The sequence below is a fragment of the Tyto alba genome, unplaced genomic scaffold, assembly GCF_018691265.1.
Source record: "Tyto alba isolate M040663 unplaced genomic scaffold, T.alba_DEE_v4.0 Super-Scaffold_42, whole genome shotgun sequence".
NCBI lineage: Eukaryota > Metazoa > Chordata > Aves > Strigiformes > Tytonidae > Tyto > Tyto alba.
In genome coordinates, this window is record NW_024881318.1 from 38,702,944 (window position 1) to 38,722,097 (window position 19,154).

A 19,154-nucleotide genomic window follows, 5' to 3' on the forward strand; every position below is an offset into this window, starting at 1 on the left:
TCAGTTTCAAATGCTTTAATTTCATTAATTTTTCAAGACAGTGTTTTCCAAACAGTGTTCATCAACGGGTTCTGTGAGAACAACACTATTCATTCTAGTATACTTAATTAAACCAAATGCATATCATAGAGTCACATTGCAGCAAATTGGCACAATGAGTTTTGCAAGAACAGAACTAAACTGATTAAGTATACTTGTACATTAGCATTTTAACAGCTATGAAAACACTGCTTCCATTCTTACAAAACACAAGTTAAAAGACATCCCCACAAGAGTTGAAAAACTATGCACAGAGGTCAGTATCCTAGGAAGAGAGCAGGCTTTATACAGATGAAGCATTTGGGCAGTTAAAAGTATTTACACTTTTTCCTGCAATCAGCTAGACAAACGTAACAGTAGTCAGGTAACAATATACTACAACTCTAAGTCCTGTGACATGAAAGCAGTTGTTTTCTAAGTGGAATTTTAATCTTTTGAAATGTGTTATCTGTTAATACTGGACCAAAACTATTGGCAAAAGTGTTTAAATACTTTGAAACCAAAATTAGAAGGGCTTTTATTCCACAAAATTTAACTTTACAATACTATGCTTATAAAATTATTTAGAACTTTCAGCAGTCTATAGATTTCAAATGCAAAACTTAGCCTCTTTTATTTGTATTTTAGAAAAAGACTCCAGTGGTATCATTTGCTTTCAAAGGCAGAATCTTTTGCTGGCTTCTCAAGCTCTCTCTCTTCACCATGTGTCCTAGAAACAAAATAAAGCAACATTAATGACCATATAAAAATGCAGAGAGCAAGACTTATTCCACATGAATTTGTGCAGTCTAGAGTAAGTAGAGTAAGTGATGCTGACATACATTCAGCAGTAGATGAAGTCTGGAGAACTGAAGCAGGTAGTGATGCCAGCTATCTATCTCCTCTTAGGCTGACTGCCCCCAAATGTAAAGCTAAGCTGGTGGTGATTAACATCACATTAATGTATATGACTAGTTGGGGGCAGAATGACTGCCATTCACAAGTAGCCATACAAGACTTTGTAAAGCAGGTTTATTTGTTTAGGCAAGTCAAAGAATGTGTTGGGAGTATAGAGTTCAAGCCCATAGCAAACACTGCATGTGATTAAAGAAATAAATGTCTATTAACAGAACATTGACACCCCACTAGCTCATTCATGGAAGATATATTTGCAAGTTTTACAGATACAATCACAATTACTGATGTATTCAAAATATAAATTGTCTCGCCTCAAAGTTGCTTTTTTGAGACACTCTTTATATTTGACAGCCTTTTTCAAGGCATGTTGTGCAACTGCCTAAAGTATCTGCCTTAAATTTCTTCTGACCAATGTCCATTGAAGTGTCATGCATGCACCCAACTATTCTTGTTCTTAATTCTTTTAATCACAAATATAAAGGGCAATCTGACTGAGATTGTCACTCTGCCACCCAAAAATCCAAGTGTTGTCAGGTTCTGCAGGAACAAGGAAAGGAGCTGGCCATGAAAAAAATTCTACCTTAGAGAACCAGTTTAGTAATCTTTTATTTTTAAATACTTGTCCAAGTATATTCTATTATTACTGAACTGTCTTGATATTAATTTCAAGTGACTCAGGTGTTGCACTTGGTTAGTACCATGCTGTGATTTGACCAAATTACCTATTTAAGCAGTGTGCTAAACTTTGTAACCTGTTAGGAACCTACACATGTGCCTTCACTATGTTCCGGTATTGTGCTGCTTACTCAGACCAAATGAGAATTTGGCATCACTGGCTGAAAAACTCCCAGATGTCACTTCTGAAAGCTGGGTAATCAGAAGCCAGTAGTTCTGAGGCTACCTCTCAGCACGTATCAAAATCATTTTCATCTTAAGTAGCTTTATGGTTTTGTTCTGTTTATCTTCCTGTAAGTAACAGTCAATATTCCACTCATTTGTACAATTTTAACTAGGCAGAGAGCTAAAAGAATGCCAAGTAACTGTCATTTCTCCTGGCCTGCATGAAGACAGTGATGAAAGGAAAGCTTGCCTCCGTACCTGCTGCTGGACAGAACGGACCCCTGAGCACAAGGTGCAGAAGTGCCCAGAGAAAACCAAGTGGTACTTAAACAGAACAACTCAGCTCAAGGACAGTTCTAGGCTTTTTCCTCATTGTTTACTAAATTCTACAAAGAAAGCAACTGCTGCTCGTTCTTGTTTATAAAACAGCATTTTTCAGTGAGGTTAAGGTTTAAATACTTACCTCCTTACAAATTCAAGCATTCTTACAGCTTCTTGTTTGAAGAAGGTAAATGCACTGACCTCTATAAAGCCTTCAGAGTTCTGAAATTTCACAGGTCTAAGTTCTATCCTGCAATTTACCTGCAACTGGGCAATTCTATAGCTACACTATAGAACACTAAAGTGGCTTGGCTGCTGATTAAGAGTACGTGATTTCACAAAAAACTTGATAAACACAGGACATCCTATAATTTTTTTCTTTGAGTCTCCACCACAGTAGTGAGTGAAGTAACTAAAAATGTTCATTCAAAACCAACAGAATATTTGCATGCTATTATTCTCTAAAGCTGACAGAAAACGCTGCAAAGAAAACAGTACTTCAGCATGGTTAGGTAACTTCAATCTACTGGTGTTCTATTTTACATCATTTTGCTAGAGCAGAATAGATCCTTAGCTCAGTAAGGTTAACAACTCACTTTTTCTTACTGACAGCTTGTCTAACTTTCTTCTCCTCAGAGTTCTCTCCATTGTGCTGTGACTGCTTGGTATCTTGAGCTTCAGACCCTCCATTCAGAACCTTTGAACCTTTAAAATGGTAGAATAAGAAAACAGTACTGCAGGCAGCAAAACTGCTATAAAAAGTCCCAGATAATTTCTTTACCTTCATCAACTCGAATGCTATGTTTTCCCCTTACCATGATACCCAGCAGCTGAAACACTACAAAAAGCAGTAACTTACACTGCTTCAACTTCTGAAAATTCCACACAATGAGCCTCATCCCATAATTTTAATAATGGGAAATGAACATTGTATATATATCTATTTTACGTGATTTCAAGATCTTCTTGTGCTTGCTAGGTGACACATAATAGGACTAATTCTTATTTATATTCTGAGCAGTGACAGAATATACTTCAGCAGTAAATTCAGTTTACCACTCTAACCTGGTCAGACAATTTGGGGAACTTCTGATACTGTAACTGGAGAAGTTACTAGTTCCTTGGATTCTCATTTACTCTCAACTCTAACAAATATGTATATAATTAAAATATGACAAACTATATATAAATAAAGTTTTTAGTTACAGCATGCAATTGTCAAGCAGAAAAACAAAGCACTAAGTAGAAACTGTATTTAGTGAAGTCAAAGCAGAAATATTTAACGTCTTTAAAATTTCTGTGATGAATACATGTTTTGCTCTGGTATTATAAGCCAGTGAATTTTGAGTGAATTGTTGAGGAATGTCACTTTAAGTCAGAATTGACAGTCCATTTTATTTGAAGTTTACTGAAAAACCTCTATTAAACTACTGTGCTACAGCAAGAAAAAAATACAAGACATTACTCATCTGAATACTTACAGGCTAAGAAATGCTAAAAAGCAGACAAGATTGTTTTAAGATGACATTCTAGTCGTTGATCTATTTAGATTTGCTCAGAATCAGTTCTGAACTGGAATGCCAATGGAAACTTCAATGAAACAATGAATGCTATAATGCTTTGTTACAAATTAGATACTCTGAAGCTGTACTTCAGCTGAAGTACAAACTGCTGTAAATGTCTGCTTCCTGAAGACAGTAAGAGTTCAGCAGTTCAGCTTTTAAGATGGCAGAAATACAAACCCAGGGAACCAGAATTTCTTTGTAGCAAATAAAAAAAAAAAAAAATCCACTTGCATGAAATTTCCCCCTACTCTGATAGAATCTCTTACCATTCTCCATCTGACTGGGCAACGACATGTGTTTCAGTGTGTTCTGCTGAAGTCTAGTGTTAGACTTCCCTGGAGTAGCTTCATTAGTCAGACTGTATAGGAGGTCTTTCAGTTTAGATTCTTTATTAAAGTATTAGCTGTGTTGATCACTGAGTTGCAGAAAGATCTGTGTGGAACCTCTACTACAACATACATTTTCTGATTTTTTGAAGCTTGCTCAGGAAGTGATGAAGGCTAGTTCTTTTGTATGACAAGAAACTAAAACCAAAGTAACTTACCTGTTTGGTCCTTTTCAGTTTTTTTGTTTGCTCCTTTCTTCCACTGTTCTTTGGGTTTGTTGGCTTCCTCGTGCTGCTTCTGCTCAGCAAGTGATTTATTTAATACTTGGGAAAGAACAGAATCTCCTTCCCCAACCAGAAACATGGTCTTGAACTTGTTATATAGCATTGTAGATTTCTCCATGATAACTTGGCTAACTTTGAATTTCCGTATCTGAAATCAAAGTAATCATCAATGAGGTCCACTTAGGTATTCAAATACCTACGGAATTTCATCATGTGCAAGATTAAATTTTCAATTCAACCTGAAATGGGATCATAGACGTTTACACTCTCTGAAATAGCACAGAACCACAGAATAGGCCAGGTTGGAAGGGACCCCTGAGAGACAGATAATCTGTCCAACCCTTTGTGTGAAAGGGAGCCTGGATGATATTATCAAGCATCCTGTCCAATTGCATCCTGAAAACCTCCAGTAATGGGGACTCCACTGCATCCCTGTGGAGGTTGTTCTAGGGAACAACTGTTCTCACTGTTAAAAAAAAATTTCTTTGTCAAGATAAAACCTCACCTGGTGTAACATGTACCCACTGCCCCTTGTTTTCTCTATGCACTTCCTTGTGAAGAAAGATCCTCCATCCTCTCTGTAGCTGCTCTTTAAGTGCTGGAATACTGTGATGTTTGCCCTGAGACTACTCCAGGAAGAAGAGACCTAACTCCAAGTCTTTCCTTACAGGGCAGGTTCTCCAACGCTTTGATCATCTTCATGGCTCTCCTGTGGACCCCCCCTCTAGTCTGTCCACATTGTTCTTGAATTGTGGGGACCAGAACTGGACACACTACTCCAGTAGTAAATAACACTGAGATCAACTTAAGAAAACACCCAAGCTACTTAAACTAACATTGCAGATCTCACCTTCTTTAGAGTCAGAATCATCTCTGTATGTTTCTGAGCTTGTTGCATTGTGACTTGAAGGGATGCAAGCTCATCGAGAGCCTCAATACACCTGTTCACATCCTGTATATAAACAAGAAATTAGTTTGAAGACATAACTTAAAGGTTAATAATCCTTACTTAGCCATACTAAATTAATTTCCATGCTCAGTGATACCTTCCCATATCATCTTTGGCTATGTACTTTAGAACATTTTATACAGTCAAACTTGCAAACAAAAATTACTCTCAGTTGCCTTTTAGCTACTTCCGTAACAAAAGGCTCATGCTATCTGAATAACAGTTTTTAATAGTAATACTATACTTTCAAAATACAAACTCAAGCTTTATGCCACTTTCAAAATTCTAGTACTTTGGTGCTTGAAGCTGTTCTCCATAGTCAGTCTTCTCCATACACAAATCTTCCCAAGTGACTTGTCACTGAGAAGTTAGCAAAGCTTCTTAAGTGGATGGCAGTTAACACACAGAACTATATCTTTGTAGATTTTTCAGTTAAAAGTTTGATCAAAGACACAGTATGGGGGACACCCAGAAGTAATGATGTGAACTTCTAATCAATTTTCAAAAAACACTGTAGTAAAGTCTCCTTCCCATGATACTTGGTTCTCAACTTCCCTATCTTCAGCTACTCTTGCTTATGTTACTTCCTATTTAGAACTAACAAGATTCATCACCAGCATAAGTCATAATAATATTCTGCATCTTGTATAGAGTTGTAGCTCCAGTTCTCAAGGGAAATTAGTAGTATTAAAAAAAAATAAACATATCAAGACCATGCTCATCAAAAATCTTATCAAGTTTACTTGATAAATACAAGTGTGATAAACCAAGTGTCCCTGCTGTAGCTCTACAATGTTCTTCCCAGTATTCTAAGATATTTGCTCCATTACACCTCTGAATCAAAGGTTTGGTGGGGTTTTGGGGCTTTTGATTCTTTTTTTTTTTTTTACTCATTTTTTTGAGGGGAATTTACTATCTGGCTCAAGACAGAGCAATTTACTTAAGCCAAACTATTATGCTATTATGCTGTGAAGTAAAAGCTTTCTAAATTTTATTTAAGGTGAACCATATTTCTGAGACAAAGTATTGGCATAGACTTAAATAATTTAAGAATAGGCCACACTGTAAATGAATGTTTCATATTGAACACTGTGGTGGGTTAGCCTCGGCCAGCAGGCAGCTGCCCATGCAGCCACTCCCCTCTCCCTCCTCAAAAGTGCAGGGGGACGAAATAGGACAAGAAAGCTTATGGGTCAAGATAAAGACAGGGAGGTTGCTTAGCAGCTACTGTTGTGGGCAAAACAGACTCTGTGTAGGGAAAATTAACTTATTACCAACTGAAATAGATTTGGGTCATGAGAAACAAAGACAAACATTAAATCAACACTTTTCCTTCACCTCTTCTCCCCTTCTCAACTCCACTCCAGACTCCTCTCCCCAGCCCGCCTCCAAGCAGGGCAGGGGGGAGCGGATAGTCAGTACATCACAGCTCCTCTCTGCAACTCCCTCCCTCCCGCTCTCCACTGCTCCAGCTTGGCCTCTCCCCACAGGCTGCAGTCCTTTGGAAGTCTCCCACATAGGCTCTCCACGGGCCAGTGTGAACATCTGCTCCTTCCTGGTCTCTTCCACTGACTGCAGGGAATACCTGCTGCAGCAAGATGGAACACCTCCTCCCTTCTCTGACCTTGATGTTCCCTCTGCTGTTTCTCACTCTTTCCTTCCCTCCTCCTCTCTCTGCCCACTGTGTTCTGCCCTGTCATAAATGTGTTCTCCCAGTGGCACCACCATCTTGGCTGAGGGGCTCAGCCAGGCCCTGCGGTGGGTCCACTGGAGCGGGCTGGAACCAGCTGTGTCCAGCACAGGGCAGCCCCCTGCCCCTACTACCAGAACCTTGCCACCAACACGACGCTGAGTTCCTGGGCTGGAGCAGCTTTCTACTTCTCACGCTACTGTACTTCTTCACTGACACTCATATTTTCTCACTATACAAATGGCACTCACAAAATGAAGATGCTAAGCCAAGGGCTGAATCTCTTTCAGCATCATCCATACAATGGTACTCTGAAAGTTAGGCAAAGTCCTCAAACTGATGTCACTCTTGCAGCTCTCCTTGGCCAGTTAATCATAGTGAGAATTTTCTTGTCTTCAGCAGTAGATAAAGACAGGGGTAGAACTAAGTCTTTTACTTGCCTTTTCAGTTGTGTAAATGGAAATGGATTTCTGAAGACTTGCATCCCCTCCAGGACTTCAGATAAGAGACTGGTAAAGTATTTTTGGTCTGGTCTCATGATTGCAGGTTTCAGTTAGAGAAAAAAACAAACCAAAACCAAAACAAACGCACAAATAGCCCTGAATTCAGAAAACCTGGTACTGTTCTAAAGCACCAAAGGCATAGACATTAAAAGAGGCTTAAAAAACCATACAGCTCTGGTCCTTCCTTACCTGTTTTGACTACCCAACCGTAATAGTAGATTCCAAGGTGTAAGAATTTAGATGAACATATGCAAGTGCTTGACAACCTGCACTGTAAAAGAGCTTTTTCTTATGTTTAAGCAGTATTTCCTGCAGTGGTATCAGTGTTCATTGCCTCTTGTCCTTTCACTCAGAAGAGTCTGCTTTGTCATCTTTCCACACGCCATTCTAGTATTGAAACACATTGAAATGATCCCCCTCTCAGCCTTCTCCAGGCTGAACACTCCCAGCTTTCTCAGCCTCTCCTTCTATGGCAGATGATCCAAGCCCTTAAATTCATTTTCGTGGCCCTTTATTGGGCTACCTACAGTATGGCCATGTCTCTGTTGTACTGGGGAGCCCAAAATGGGATCCAGTGCCATCACCTCCTTCCATGTTTTGGCATCTCTAACGCAGCCCAGGATGCTGTTGGGCACCTTTGCCACAACAGCACACTGCTGGCTCAAGGTAAGATTGGTATCTACCAGCACCCCGAGGTCATTTTGACAAGCTGCTTTCCAGCCACTCAGTCACTGGCCTGTGCTGATGCGTTCGGTTATTCCTCCTCAGGTGCAGAACTTGAATCTTTTTTGAACTTCATAAAGTTCCTGTTGGTCCATTTCTCCAGCTTATCTGAGTCCCTCTGGATGTCAGCACACCCATCAAATCTTTCCTTTCAGTTTTGTATCACCTGCAAGCTTGCTACAGGTGTGGTCTGTTCCATCATCCCAGTTATTAGTGAAGATGTTTTGACAGTATTGACTACTAGTGATTGGCCTTTACCTAGAGTCACTACCACTGATCGCAGTCATGCCCAGCAGTTCAGCCAGTTTTCAGTCCACCTTACTACCCACTTACTTCGTCTGGAGTTCAACAGTTTGTCTATGAGGCTGTTAGACAGTGTGGAAAGCCTTTTTTAAACTTAATACAGACAACATCCACTGCTCTCTCCCCAAGCCAGTCATCACACCGGAGGTCAGTTTGGTCAATCAGGATTTCTTCTTCACTAACATCCCTAAAAGTGAGACAGATGTCCTGGTCCCTTCTCTCCAGCATGGTCTCTCAGGAGAGACTTCCAAGCAGATCCCTGTGGAAGCGAAAGTCTGCTCTCCTGAGTCCACGGTTGTGATCCTTTTTTCCCTGCTCCTTCCTACCAGGATCCTGAACTCCACCATCTTAATCACTGCAGCCAGGGTTGCCCCTGACCAGATCTTCCCTATTTATAAGAATCAGGTGTGACAGAGTGTCATCCCTTGTCAGCTCCTTGATCACCTGTGTTTGGAGGTTATTACCTTCCAGAAGCTTCCTGAATTGCTGTATAACCCCCATGTTGTCTCTTAGCAGATACCAGGATGGTTAAAGTCTCCAATGAGGACCAGAGCCATCTCCCAATGGCCTTAAGATGACTTCATTCTCTACTTCTGCCTGATCAGGTGATCTGCAGTTGGCATCCTCAGGATGTCACCCATATTAGTCTGCCCACTAATCCTGACCCATAAGCTCTCAATTAGCTTATCCTCTGTACCATTGCAGATCTCCACACATTTCCACTAGTCTCTCACACAAAGACTTATCCCACACCCCACTAAATCTGTGATGCCAATGAAATCATAGCTCTGCAACTGCAGGTGGATGTCCAGTTCCTCTGGTTTGTTCATCATGCGGTATGGATTAGTGTACAGCCACTTCAAAGAGGCACCTAGTTGTGCTGACTTTCCAGAAGGGTTATGAGAGCCTTCCTCACCATGCTGCACTGCCAGCACTTCCTCATTTCTGTGCATATGCTTGTGGTGATGCCATTTCAGTCCTGTTCTGTTGAAGAATTCTGTTGATTACAAGGCTACTTATGTTTACATCACACCTTGCATCATTTGATTGCCATCCTGATCCACCACTTCCTCACCTTCTCCTCTGCTACTGCTCCTAGTTTAAAGCTCTTTCACCAGGTCGGCCAGACTTTTGGCAGCAGTACTTTTGAGTGGATCCTGCCATCTCCTAGCAGATCCATTCCTTTGTAAGTCCTTTCCTCAAGAAAGAGACCACCATCTGGGTCCCCATACCTTGACCACAACCCTCAGAGTCCCAGAGTGATGCTTTGCAGGACTCCCTTGACCCTGTCATTGGTGTCCAACATAGAAGAGCAGCAGCAGTTAATAACTAGTCTTAAGGCCAGACGACCCTCAACCATCTGTCAGTCGTGTTCCAAACCTGAGCCCCCAGCAAGCAGCGGACTTCCATTGGCAATGAGTGGGGTCAGCACGTGGGGGTCTCCATCCCTTGCATCAGGGAGTCTGACACGATCCCACTCACTGTGTCCTTCTGGCGATTCTGCACAGCTCAGGCTGAGCTGTCACAGATGCTTCATTTGACAGAATTCTGTCTGAATGCTACCAGTAAATAAATTGTGAAGGACACTCAAACAAAACCAATTTTACTTGCTGACATTGATCTTTTAATGTCCACAGTAGCTGCTGTTATCTTTCAAACTGGAAAAGCGTAATTCTCTCTCAGAACATGAATTAAAAACAAGCACACATGCCAAGTATTTCCTACTGGTATTATACATATAAATCAGTCTTAAAAAAAGAATACTTACAAGATTATCAATTTTCAGGGAGTTCTTGATTTCTGCATGTATCCTTTGAAGCCTAGAATCCACTGATGTTTCTGAAGATTAAAAATAGTATGCATCAATATTTGATAATCATTTTAGGTTTGTTTTTGTAGAAACCTTTCTATACATCTGAACTTCACACAGAGTGCATAACATGGACAGGCACTCCATATAAGATAATGATCCAGGTGCACATAAATATACCACAGGGCTTTATCAGAAATAAAGTACACAGCTTTTTAAAACTGGACACTATTAGCAACCTCTCCTAAGGAGTTACAAACTGAAAACAATTTGCTCTTTCGATAGGCAGCTATCACCTTCTACTTGTGGGCCAGGTTAAAAAGAAGTTTCAATAAATACTAAGAGTTACACAGCTGGAAAACCTTTAATGACAGGACACCTAGACATTGATGGTTTTGTTTTCAATAAATTGGAAATGATTCAAGTTCCAGTCCAAATCCATCCAAATAAAATGCTCCTCATACACATGCTCCAGCAGGTGTGCAAGAAGAATGAACACGCCTGTCTCTAACTCATGTGCTGAATGCCTGTTTGGATTTTTTCACACTGTGTATGTACTGTGCATGTTTTCTGAACAACACTGCAAGCAAACAGAGGTTCTTTCAAGTCTAATCTACCTTGAATGGGTTTGGGTAATTTTTTGTTGTAGCACCTGTCAACACTGGGTTGGTTGGAGTCCATGCCACTGGATCTGTACTATACTACATATTACAGCCAGTGGTTTGGATTGCCTTGAGAGATGGGAGTACTAAAAAAAGGAATGACTTATCCCTTTGAAGGACAGTTTGCAAGTATGCATTAGTAGACAAGACTACAGTAATCCAAATCTAAGCCTCTTGCTTAAGAAGAACAAGCCTCTTGCTTAGCAAGCCTCCTGTTTAGTAAGAGATAGTATCTAAGTACTTCACGATGTCCCAGACTATTGTGTTATGAGAAAATAGGAAGGAAAAAATGAAGAGATGAACTAAAGTGATTCAGTTCAAAGAATAAGACCTTCTGTTTGTTGTTCACAAACAGAAGGGATCATTGAGGCTTAAAAGCTCAAATGACAGTAAAATGGGAATAGCAAAGACCTGTTCTAACGTTCTAATGCACTGAAGAAAAGGCATAGAAGAACAAGAATGCACTGTTTCACAGACCTGAAGGCAGCAATCACGGATCAAACATCTTGGACCGAGACCCCACAGCCACCCTTAGCAGTAAATTACCTTATCCAGGCAGATAATTCTGTTCAAAAATTAAGATGACCAAAAATAGTGTTTAGCTTCTTTAAACCAACCTCTCTTCTTTTCCATCTTCTTAACTTCTGTTTTCTTGCCTTCTTCTTTACTATGCCTATCAAAAACATCATAAAGTGTTGTTAATATGTTGTAAAGTCTGTTTTTCTATCTTTTTTTATTTCTCATTTTTAGACGAGGTGCAAGGTTTTGGAGTTACTGTGTCAGTAAAACATTAGTATGCAAAAACCCCGAAGAGCCAAACTCTAGTTTTCAAAAACTGAAATAAATCAACAAAATTTGTTAGCTGAGATACTGCTGATAAATCTTTCATACTGACAGAAGGTTTTCCCCTGAGGCAGCAAATTAAAGGATTTTAAAAGTAAGTCACATTTCCAAACTGTATTTTGTTTTGTTTCCATGTACAAATTGGTAAAATGGCATTGTACAGAACTAACTTATGGAAAACTAAAGTATTTTTATTATGATGACAAAAAGATTAAAACTATTTAATGTTACCATGGGGGATTATGGAGAGATAAATTAGTCACAATCAGTTCCTATGTGACTTACTTTTCTCATGTAATTAATTATAACAGTGTAAATATCCTACAACTGACCATAAATATGTGAGTAATAATTTAAATATTCTTGAAGCAAACAGTAATAAAGGAAAAAGACTTATTACAAGTTAATTGAGATATCCTGGCTCTTTCTAATTGTATGACTAAAAATAAAGCTGGACTCAAAACCAACAAAAAAATCATCTCCATCTAAGTTACAGAATGAATACAGGCAGAAGCCTTTCAAACAAGCTTTTGAACTCTTCATTCAGAAAAGATCATGAACCCTGTTTAGCAAGTCCTTGGTCCTGTCTTACTAAGGGGGTGCCTCATTTTAGAATTTCCATATTTAAGCACATCATGATTAAAAGTTCTGTCACTAATTTTCTTCCCGTCATAGTAGTATGCATCCATAAAACAACTAGGCCTGCGTGTCTATCATCTTCCGCGTTCCTGTCATACACTACCCAGTTACAGATTCAAGAGTTTTAAAGTATATAAGACTATTTTACTGCAACTAGCAGTACAACCTCATGCCATTTAAACAGTATGTGTAAACTTTTTATATGTACAGAACAATGTACAAAGCACTGTTACTAGGCTTAAATAAGTATTAATGAAGTAGCTACAAAGACTAGAAAACGAAAACTATGCTGATGAGAAAAGTAACCAAAAAAAGATATCAGCCTATATTCAGTGTATCAGTAGAGGAACTTCAAGACAGATAGCATAAAAATAAGTCTTTTTTCTTTTTATCGATATTGATTTTTGTTGTATTAGCCATCAGCTATAATTAAATTAATTATACATTCATTAACTACTACTCCTTTATCTTACTGAAACAAAGCTCTGTCTATCCTCCAATGCATAAACTATGACAGCTCTTTAAAAGTAGAAGAGACTTTATTATTATAACCAAATCAATATATGACAGTTTGATTGCAGAAATCAGTCAGCATATGTCAGATTTAGATAATGATACATTAAGAGCTGCAAAGATGCTAAGGACAATTTAGTGTCTCAGGTTGGAAATGCTTCTATTTGCTACAGGCAAGTAATCAGATTATGTTTCCAGAAGCGTGACAGGAAGAAAAGGAGAAGAAAGGGCTAGAGGATAAAAGCCCCCAAACTAGATTCTTGTTAATGAACATGAAAAAGGTAGAATTATGTTGTTATAGATGAAGGGGACCATCATCATCCTCCTCCTTCCAAATTTTTGCCTTTTTCTTCTGCCTTCCCAGTAGCTGTGGTGTCCAGGGTTTGAATGGTGTTTTTTTTTTTTTTTTTTCAGTAGCAGGGGAGGGGGCTACAATGGTGGCCCCCTTGAAGAGCTTCTCAAAAGCTCCCCCAGCTCCAAGTCAGACCCACCTCTGCACCAAAGCCGAGCCAATCAGCTGCGCCTCTGTGATAGCATATTTAAGGCAGGGAACCTGGTGAGGAGGAGTTGAACTTGTGAGGAGTTGCAGCAGCTGCCTGAACACCAAGGTCAGTGAAAGAACAGAGAAGGAAAGGAGTGGGGAGGTGTGCCGGAGCAGAGACCCCCCTGTATCCTGTGGTGAGATGGCAGAGCGGCCCCCCCCGCCACCCATGGAGGTCTACAGTGCAGCAGAAACTGATTTATGGTCTGTTAGGGGCCTTGCGTGACCAATTAAGGGGGCTGCAAAGGAGGCCAGGATCTTGTGGGAAGAAGCAGCCCCTGCTGTTGTAGTTTGGTGCTGGGAGGATTGCAGCATGCGGGGGTGTCCCACGTTGGAGCAGTGCAGGAAGGGCTGCAGCCCATGGGAGGGAATCCAGTTGGAGAAAGTTGGTGTCCCACGCCAGAGCAGCGAGGGAAACACCGCGGCCTGTGGAAGGGACTTACATCGGAGAAAGTTTGTGGAGGACTGTCTCCTGTGAGAGGGGGACCACAATGGAGCAGGGGGAAGAAGTTCCAGAAGCTCCCCCCACCGAAGATGGAAGAAGAGGCAGCACTAGCTGCACCCCCCGTTCTCTGCCCCTGCGCCACTGTGGAGAGGAGGTAGAGATACCAGGAGCAGAGCTGAGCCTGGGAAGAAGGGAGGAGTCAGGGGAAGGTGTTCTCTAGATGTGGCAATGCTTCTCACTGTCCTACTCTGTTAAGTGGTGGTGGTGGTAGTATCTGTAATAAATTTATGTTATTTTTTTCTTTCCTAATGATTCTGCCTTTTGCCTGTGACCATAAAGGGTGATTTGCTCTTCCCTGTCCTATCTCAAATCCCAAGTCTGGCTTCTTTTCCCCTTCTCAGATCTGAGGGGGAAGGAAGGAGTGAGCGGCTGCATGGTGCTCAGTTGCCCTCTGAGCTCAAAACACAACATGTGGGAATAACATGTGGGAATAGGAACTTCCTACTCTCATGGTGGCAGCTTGTTCACCCATTTGCAGAATAGCTCTTGAGAATGAGTCAGATATCTTCTTATTGTCCCACCCACCCCAGGTTCTGGTAGGATCTTCTCTCCATTCTAATACTTCATTCATTTGTGATAAATTACCTTCCAAATGCAAAGTGTTCTTGGTATCACTCAACTGGCTTTGTGGTGCTAAGTAGAATTGTTAATTTTTCCCGTGTTCTGACAGTGTCTGCTCTAGCTGCCAAACATAAAAGGAAATGTTTTCCAGGTAACCCTATGCGTTCCACAACCTGACCAAAAATCCATAACCATGGATAAACAGGGCCTACCAGTTTTCAATCTAATATATCCAAAACAAAGAAAAAAATATATTGTTATCCTGACCAGTTTTTCCAGACTGATCCCTTTTCACATGGATATTCTTAGGTTACTTCTAAACAGAACCCACCAGCTGTTTTCTGCTATAAATTCTAAGTCACTGAAAAACTGACATCACTTAATTTCTAGGATCAACTCTTCCCACACTCCCATAACAGAACATAGTGGTTTAGAGAAGCTTTTTACTCTCTCTTTAAAAAGAAGTTGAAATAGACAAAGAAGGGGTGGGGGGAGAGAACAACAGAAAACAGTGCAAACCAGTTTGGAATTTTTTCAGGAATCGCCTCCTGTTTGTTTCAAAGCACTCCTACAACTTGTGGACACTGGATTTCAAAATATACTCACAATTCAGATTCTGTCTGTTCCTCGTGCTTACGCTTTCTTTCTGTTACTTCTCTCTCATGTTGGCCTTTTACAACGTTCCTCCTGTGTGCTGCCTGAAAGCCTCTTCCCCCTTTTTTCTTCTGTTTTTATTTAGGATTTTAGAATTGGAAAGAGAAAAGTAATATTATAAATTAGGTTCTGCAACTTTTGTTCTATATATCTGTATTAACCACCCACAGGTCTCCAACCTTTAAGATCTAGCATTAACTTCAAGAAAGATGTTCAGTGCTACAACTTTCCTCTATAATAAATATATCAAAAAAGCAAACTTATACCTTGCCACCTTCATGTTCTTCATCATCTTCAGTATCAGAAGCTGATACAGAACCCAATTTTGCAGCATTTTTCCTTTTTGGTTCAGACTCTTTCTTTGCTTCCTTTTTGTCAAACTCCTTCTTTAATTTATCTTCTTCCTTGTGACTTTCGTCATCTTTTTTCCCTTGCTTTTTCGGCTTTTCTTCGAGTCCTTTTTTCTTTGCTTTCTCCACCTCCTGAGTACTAAAACACAAATAAGCATCATAACCATTATTAGGAGTGCATTTAAAACACCACATTCTTCTAACTTAGCAAGTTGTTGTGTTTTTTTTTTTTAACCTCAGAACATGAAAAATGAGGAAGTTGATTCACTCTCAATTCATTTAATGACTCCTCAAAAAATACTCTGTATTTTTCTAAAATTGTAGCTGAGTGCCTAAGCAAAAAAAAAAAAAAAAGTCAGGACACCCTAATGAAGCTAACGTTAATATATGGGCATATATCCAAAATCAAGATAATGCTCCAAAGTTTGACACACATATGTATGTCTGTAGGACCAACACTGCGTGCAGTATAAACTAGTTTTATAAAGTATACTTATTTAAGGTGTGCATTGAATCAGGATTAAAGGGAAGGCAGGGACAGATGTTATAGTGGGGGTCTGCTACAGGCCACACAACCAGGAAGACTGAGTGGATGTGGCCCTCTATAGACAGCTAGGAGCAGCCTCACATTCACAAGCCCTGGTCCTCATGGGGGACTTCAACCACCCCGATACCTGTTGGAGGGACAACACAGCAGGGCATAAGCAACCCAGGAGGTTCCTGGCATGCATTGATGGTAACTTCCTTCTCCAAGTGATAGAGGAAACAATGAGGAGAGGTGCTATGCTGGACCTTGCTCTCACCAACAAGGAGGGGCTGGTGGGGAAAGTGAAGCTCAAGGCCAACCTTGGCTGCAGTTACCACGAAATGGTGGGGTTCAAGACCCTGAGGGCAGCAAGGAGGGCACACAGCGAGCTCGTTACACTGGACAATAGGAGAGGGTACTTTGGCCTCTTTGGGGATCTGCTTGGTGGAATAGCATGGGATAAAGCACTGGAGGGAAGAGTGGCCCAAGAAGGCTGGTTAATATTCAAGGATCACCTTCTCCAAGCTCAGGAGTAATGCACCCTGACAGAGAAGAAGTCAGGTAAGAACGCCAGGAGGCCTGCAGGAACAAGGAGGTCAAGCACAAAAAGGAACCCTACAGAGGGTAGAAGCAAGAACAGGTAGCCTGGGAGGGATACAGAGAGAACGTACAAGCAGCCACAGATCAGGTTAGGAAGGCCAAAGGCCTGACACAATTACGTCTGGCCAGGGACATGAATGGCAACCAAAAAAGCTTCTACAGGTACGTCACTGATAAAAGGAAGACTTGGGAAAATGTGGGCCCTCTGTGGAAGGAAATGAGAGACTGGGTCACCTGGGACACGGAGAAGGCTGAGGTACTCAATGACCTTTTTACTTCAGTCTTCACCAGTAAGTGCTCCAGCCACACCGCCCAAGACACGGAAGACAAATGCAGGGACTGGGAGAATGAAGAACCAGCCACTGTAGGGGAAGATCAAGTTTGAGACCATCGAAGGAACCTGAAGATACACAAGTCCACAAGACCTGATGAGATGCATCCATGCGTCCTGAGGGAATTGGTAGGTGAAGTGGCTAAGCCACTATCCATATCTGAGAAGTTGTGTCAGTCCAGTGAAGGTCCCGCTGACTGGACAAGGGGAAAGATAACCCCCACTTTTAAAAAGGGGAAAAAAGAAAGACCCTGGTAAGTACAGGCCAGTTACTCTCACCTCTGTGCCAGGCAAGATCATGGAGGTGATCCTCCTGGAAACTATGTTAGGGCACATGGAAAATAAGGAGGTGATTGGTGAAAGCCAACTCGGCTTCATTAAGGGCAAGTTGTGCCTGATAAATCCGGTGGGCTTTTACAATGGTGTTACCACGCTGTTGGGTAAGGGAAGAGAAACTGACGTCATCTACCTGGACTTGTGCAAAGCATCTGACACCGTCCCGCACAACATCCTTGTCTCTGAATTGGAGAGACATGGATTTGACAGATGGACCACGGGGTGGATAAGGAATTGGCTGGATGGTCACACCCAAATAGCTGCGGTCAATGGCTCGATGTCCAAGTGGAGAGCAGTGATGAGCAGCATTCCTCAGGGGTCGGTGCTGCGACCAGCGCTGTTTAACATCTTTGCTGGAGATGTGGACAGTGGGGTTGAGTGCACCCTGGGCACGTTTGCCGATGCCACCAAGCTGTGTGGTGCGGTCGACATGCTGGAGGGAAGGGATGCCACCCAGAGGGACCTGGACAGGCTGGAGAGGTGGGCCTGTGCAAACCTCATGAAGTTCAGCGAGGCCAAGTGTAAGGTCCTGCACGCGGGTGGGGGCAATCCCACGCACAAATACAGGCTGGGCGACAAGTGGGTTGAGAGCAGCCCTGCGGAGGAGGACTTGGGGGTATTAGCGGATGGAAAACTGACTGTGAGCCAGCAGTGTGTGCTCCCAGCCCGGAAAGCCAGCTGTGTCCTTGGCTGCATCGAGAGAAGTGTGGCCAGCAGGTTGGGAGAGGTGATACTCTCCCCTCGACTCTGCTCTCACGGAACCCCACCCGGAATACGGTGTCCAGCTCTGGGGACCCCAGGATAAGAAATATATGGACCTGCTCAAGCGGGTCCAAAGGAGGGCTGTGAGGATGGTCGAGGGCTGGAGCACATCCCTTATGGGGACAGGCTGAGAGAGCTGGGGGCTTTCAGCCTGAAGAGAAGGGTCCCAGGACACCTTATAGTGGCCTTCCAGTACTTAGAAGGGGGCCTACACAAAAGATGGGGAGGGGATCTCTACCAGGGAGTGTAGTGATAGGATGAGTGGTAATGGTTATAAACTAGAAGACAGTAGATTTAGAATAGATATAAGAAGGAAATCCTTTCCTGTGAGGGTGGTGAGACCCTGGCACAGGGTGCCCAGAGAAGCTGTGGCTGCCCCCTCCCTGGGAGGGTTCAAGGCCAGGTTGGACGGGGCTTGGAGCAACCTGGTCTAGTGGAAGGTGTCCCTGCCTGTGGCAGGGGCTTGGAACTAGATGATCTTTAAGGTCCCTTCCAACCAATACCATCCTATGATATGCGTAGAATCATATAATGAATTCTACACAGATTTTGCAAGTTAGGAAGTTTAAGATCTTCTGTCTCTTGTTCCAGAAATGTACGACCTTGAGCTGCTATGTATTAATTACCTGAGCTGTAAATAACAACATCAAAGCAAACAGTAACTCATGTGGAATACTAGAGGGGCAAAAACCTGTCAGGAACTCAGTACTAATTATGAAATCTTAACATAAGGAACAACATGTTTTACATTAAAGAAGCTTTATATTAAGAAACAAACCAGAACAACTTACAAGTCGGTCTCTGCAAGACAAGATGGTTTCACCAACTTGGGTCTCCCTCTTGGTTTTGGAACCTTTACTTCAGAAGCTAATATTTATACAGAAATAACAGGTTACTCCACAACCACCATCTGCTCCTTGTTTATGATGAAAGATTCTTACTCAACAGACAGAAGCTACCCTTAAGTGGAAATATATACCCTAACTTTGTAATTACACAAAGTTCAAGTGTTAAGTGAGTACCAAACTTTAATCAAGATCCCTTTGAAAAATTAAAGTGTTGATAGTTTTTTTTAGCTGAC

At 41.6% G+C, this 19,154-nt stretch overlaps 1 protein-coding gene across 4 annotated transcripts in view; it reads right to left on the reverse strand.

The window, feature by feature from the left end:
• The window catches only part of PSIP1 (PC4 and SFRS1 interacting protein 1), a 37,342-nt gene continuing 18,188 nt past the window's right edge, over window positions 1–19,154 (reverse strand). For all 4 annotated transcript variants that reach the window (XM_042804890.1, XM_042804893.1, XM_042804891.1 and 1 more), the window contains exons 9-17: window positions 18,865–18,940; window positions 15,435–15,657; window positions 15,121–15,239; window positions 11,530–11,585; window positions 10,209–10,279; window positions 5,123–5,224; window positions 4,207–4,420; window positions 2,694–2,802; window positions 1–748 (exon numbers count right to left, since the gene is read on the reverse strand). In XM_042804890.1, the coding sequence (XP_042660824.1) occupies window positions 685–748; window positions 2,694–2,802; window positions 4,207–4,420; window positions 5,123–5,224; window positions 10,209–10,279; window positions 11,530–11,585; window positions 15,121–15,239; window positions 15,435–15,657; window positions 18,865–18,940 (1,034 nt within the window). In that variant the 3' untranslated portion in view covers window positions 1–684. The remainder of the gene's footprint in view (window positions 749–2,693; window positions 2,803–4,206; window positions 4,421–5,122; window positions 5,225–10,208; window positions 10,280–11,529; window positions 11,586–15,120; window positions 15,240–15,434; window positions 15,658–18,864; window positions 18,941–19,154) is intronic.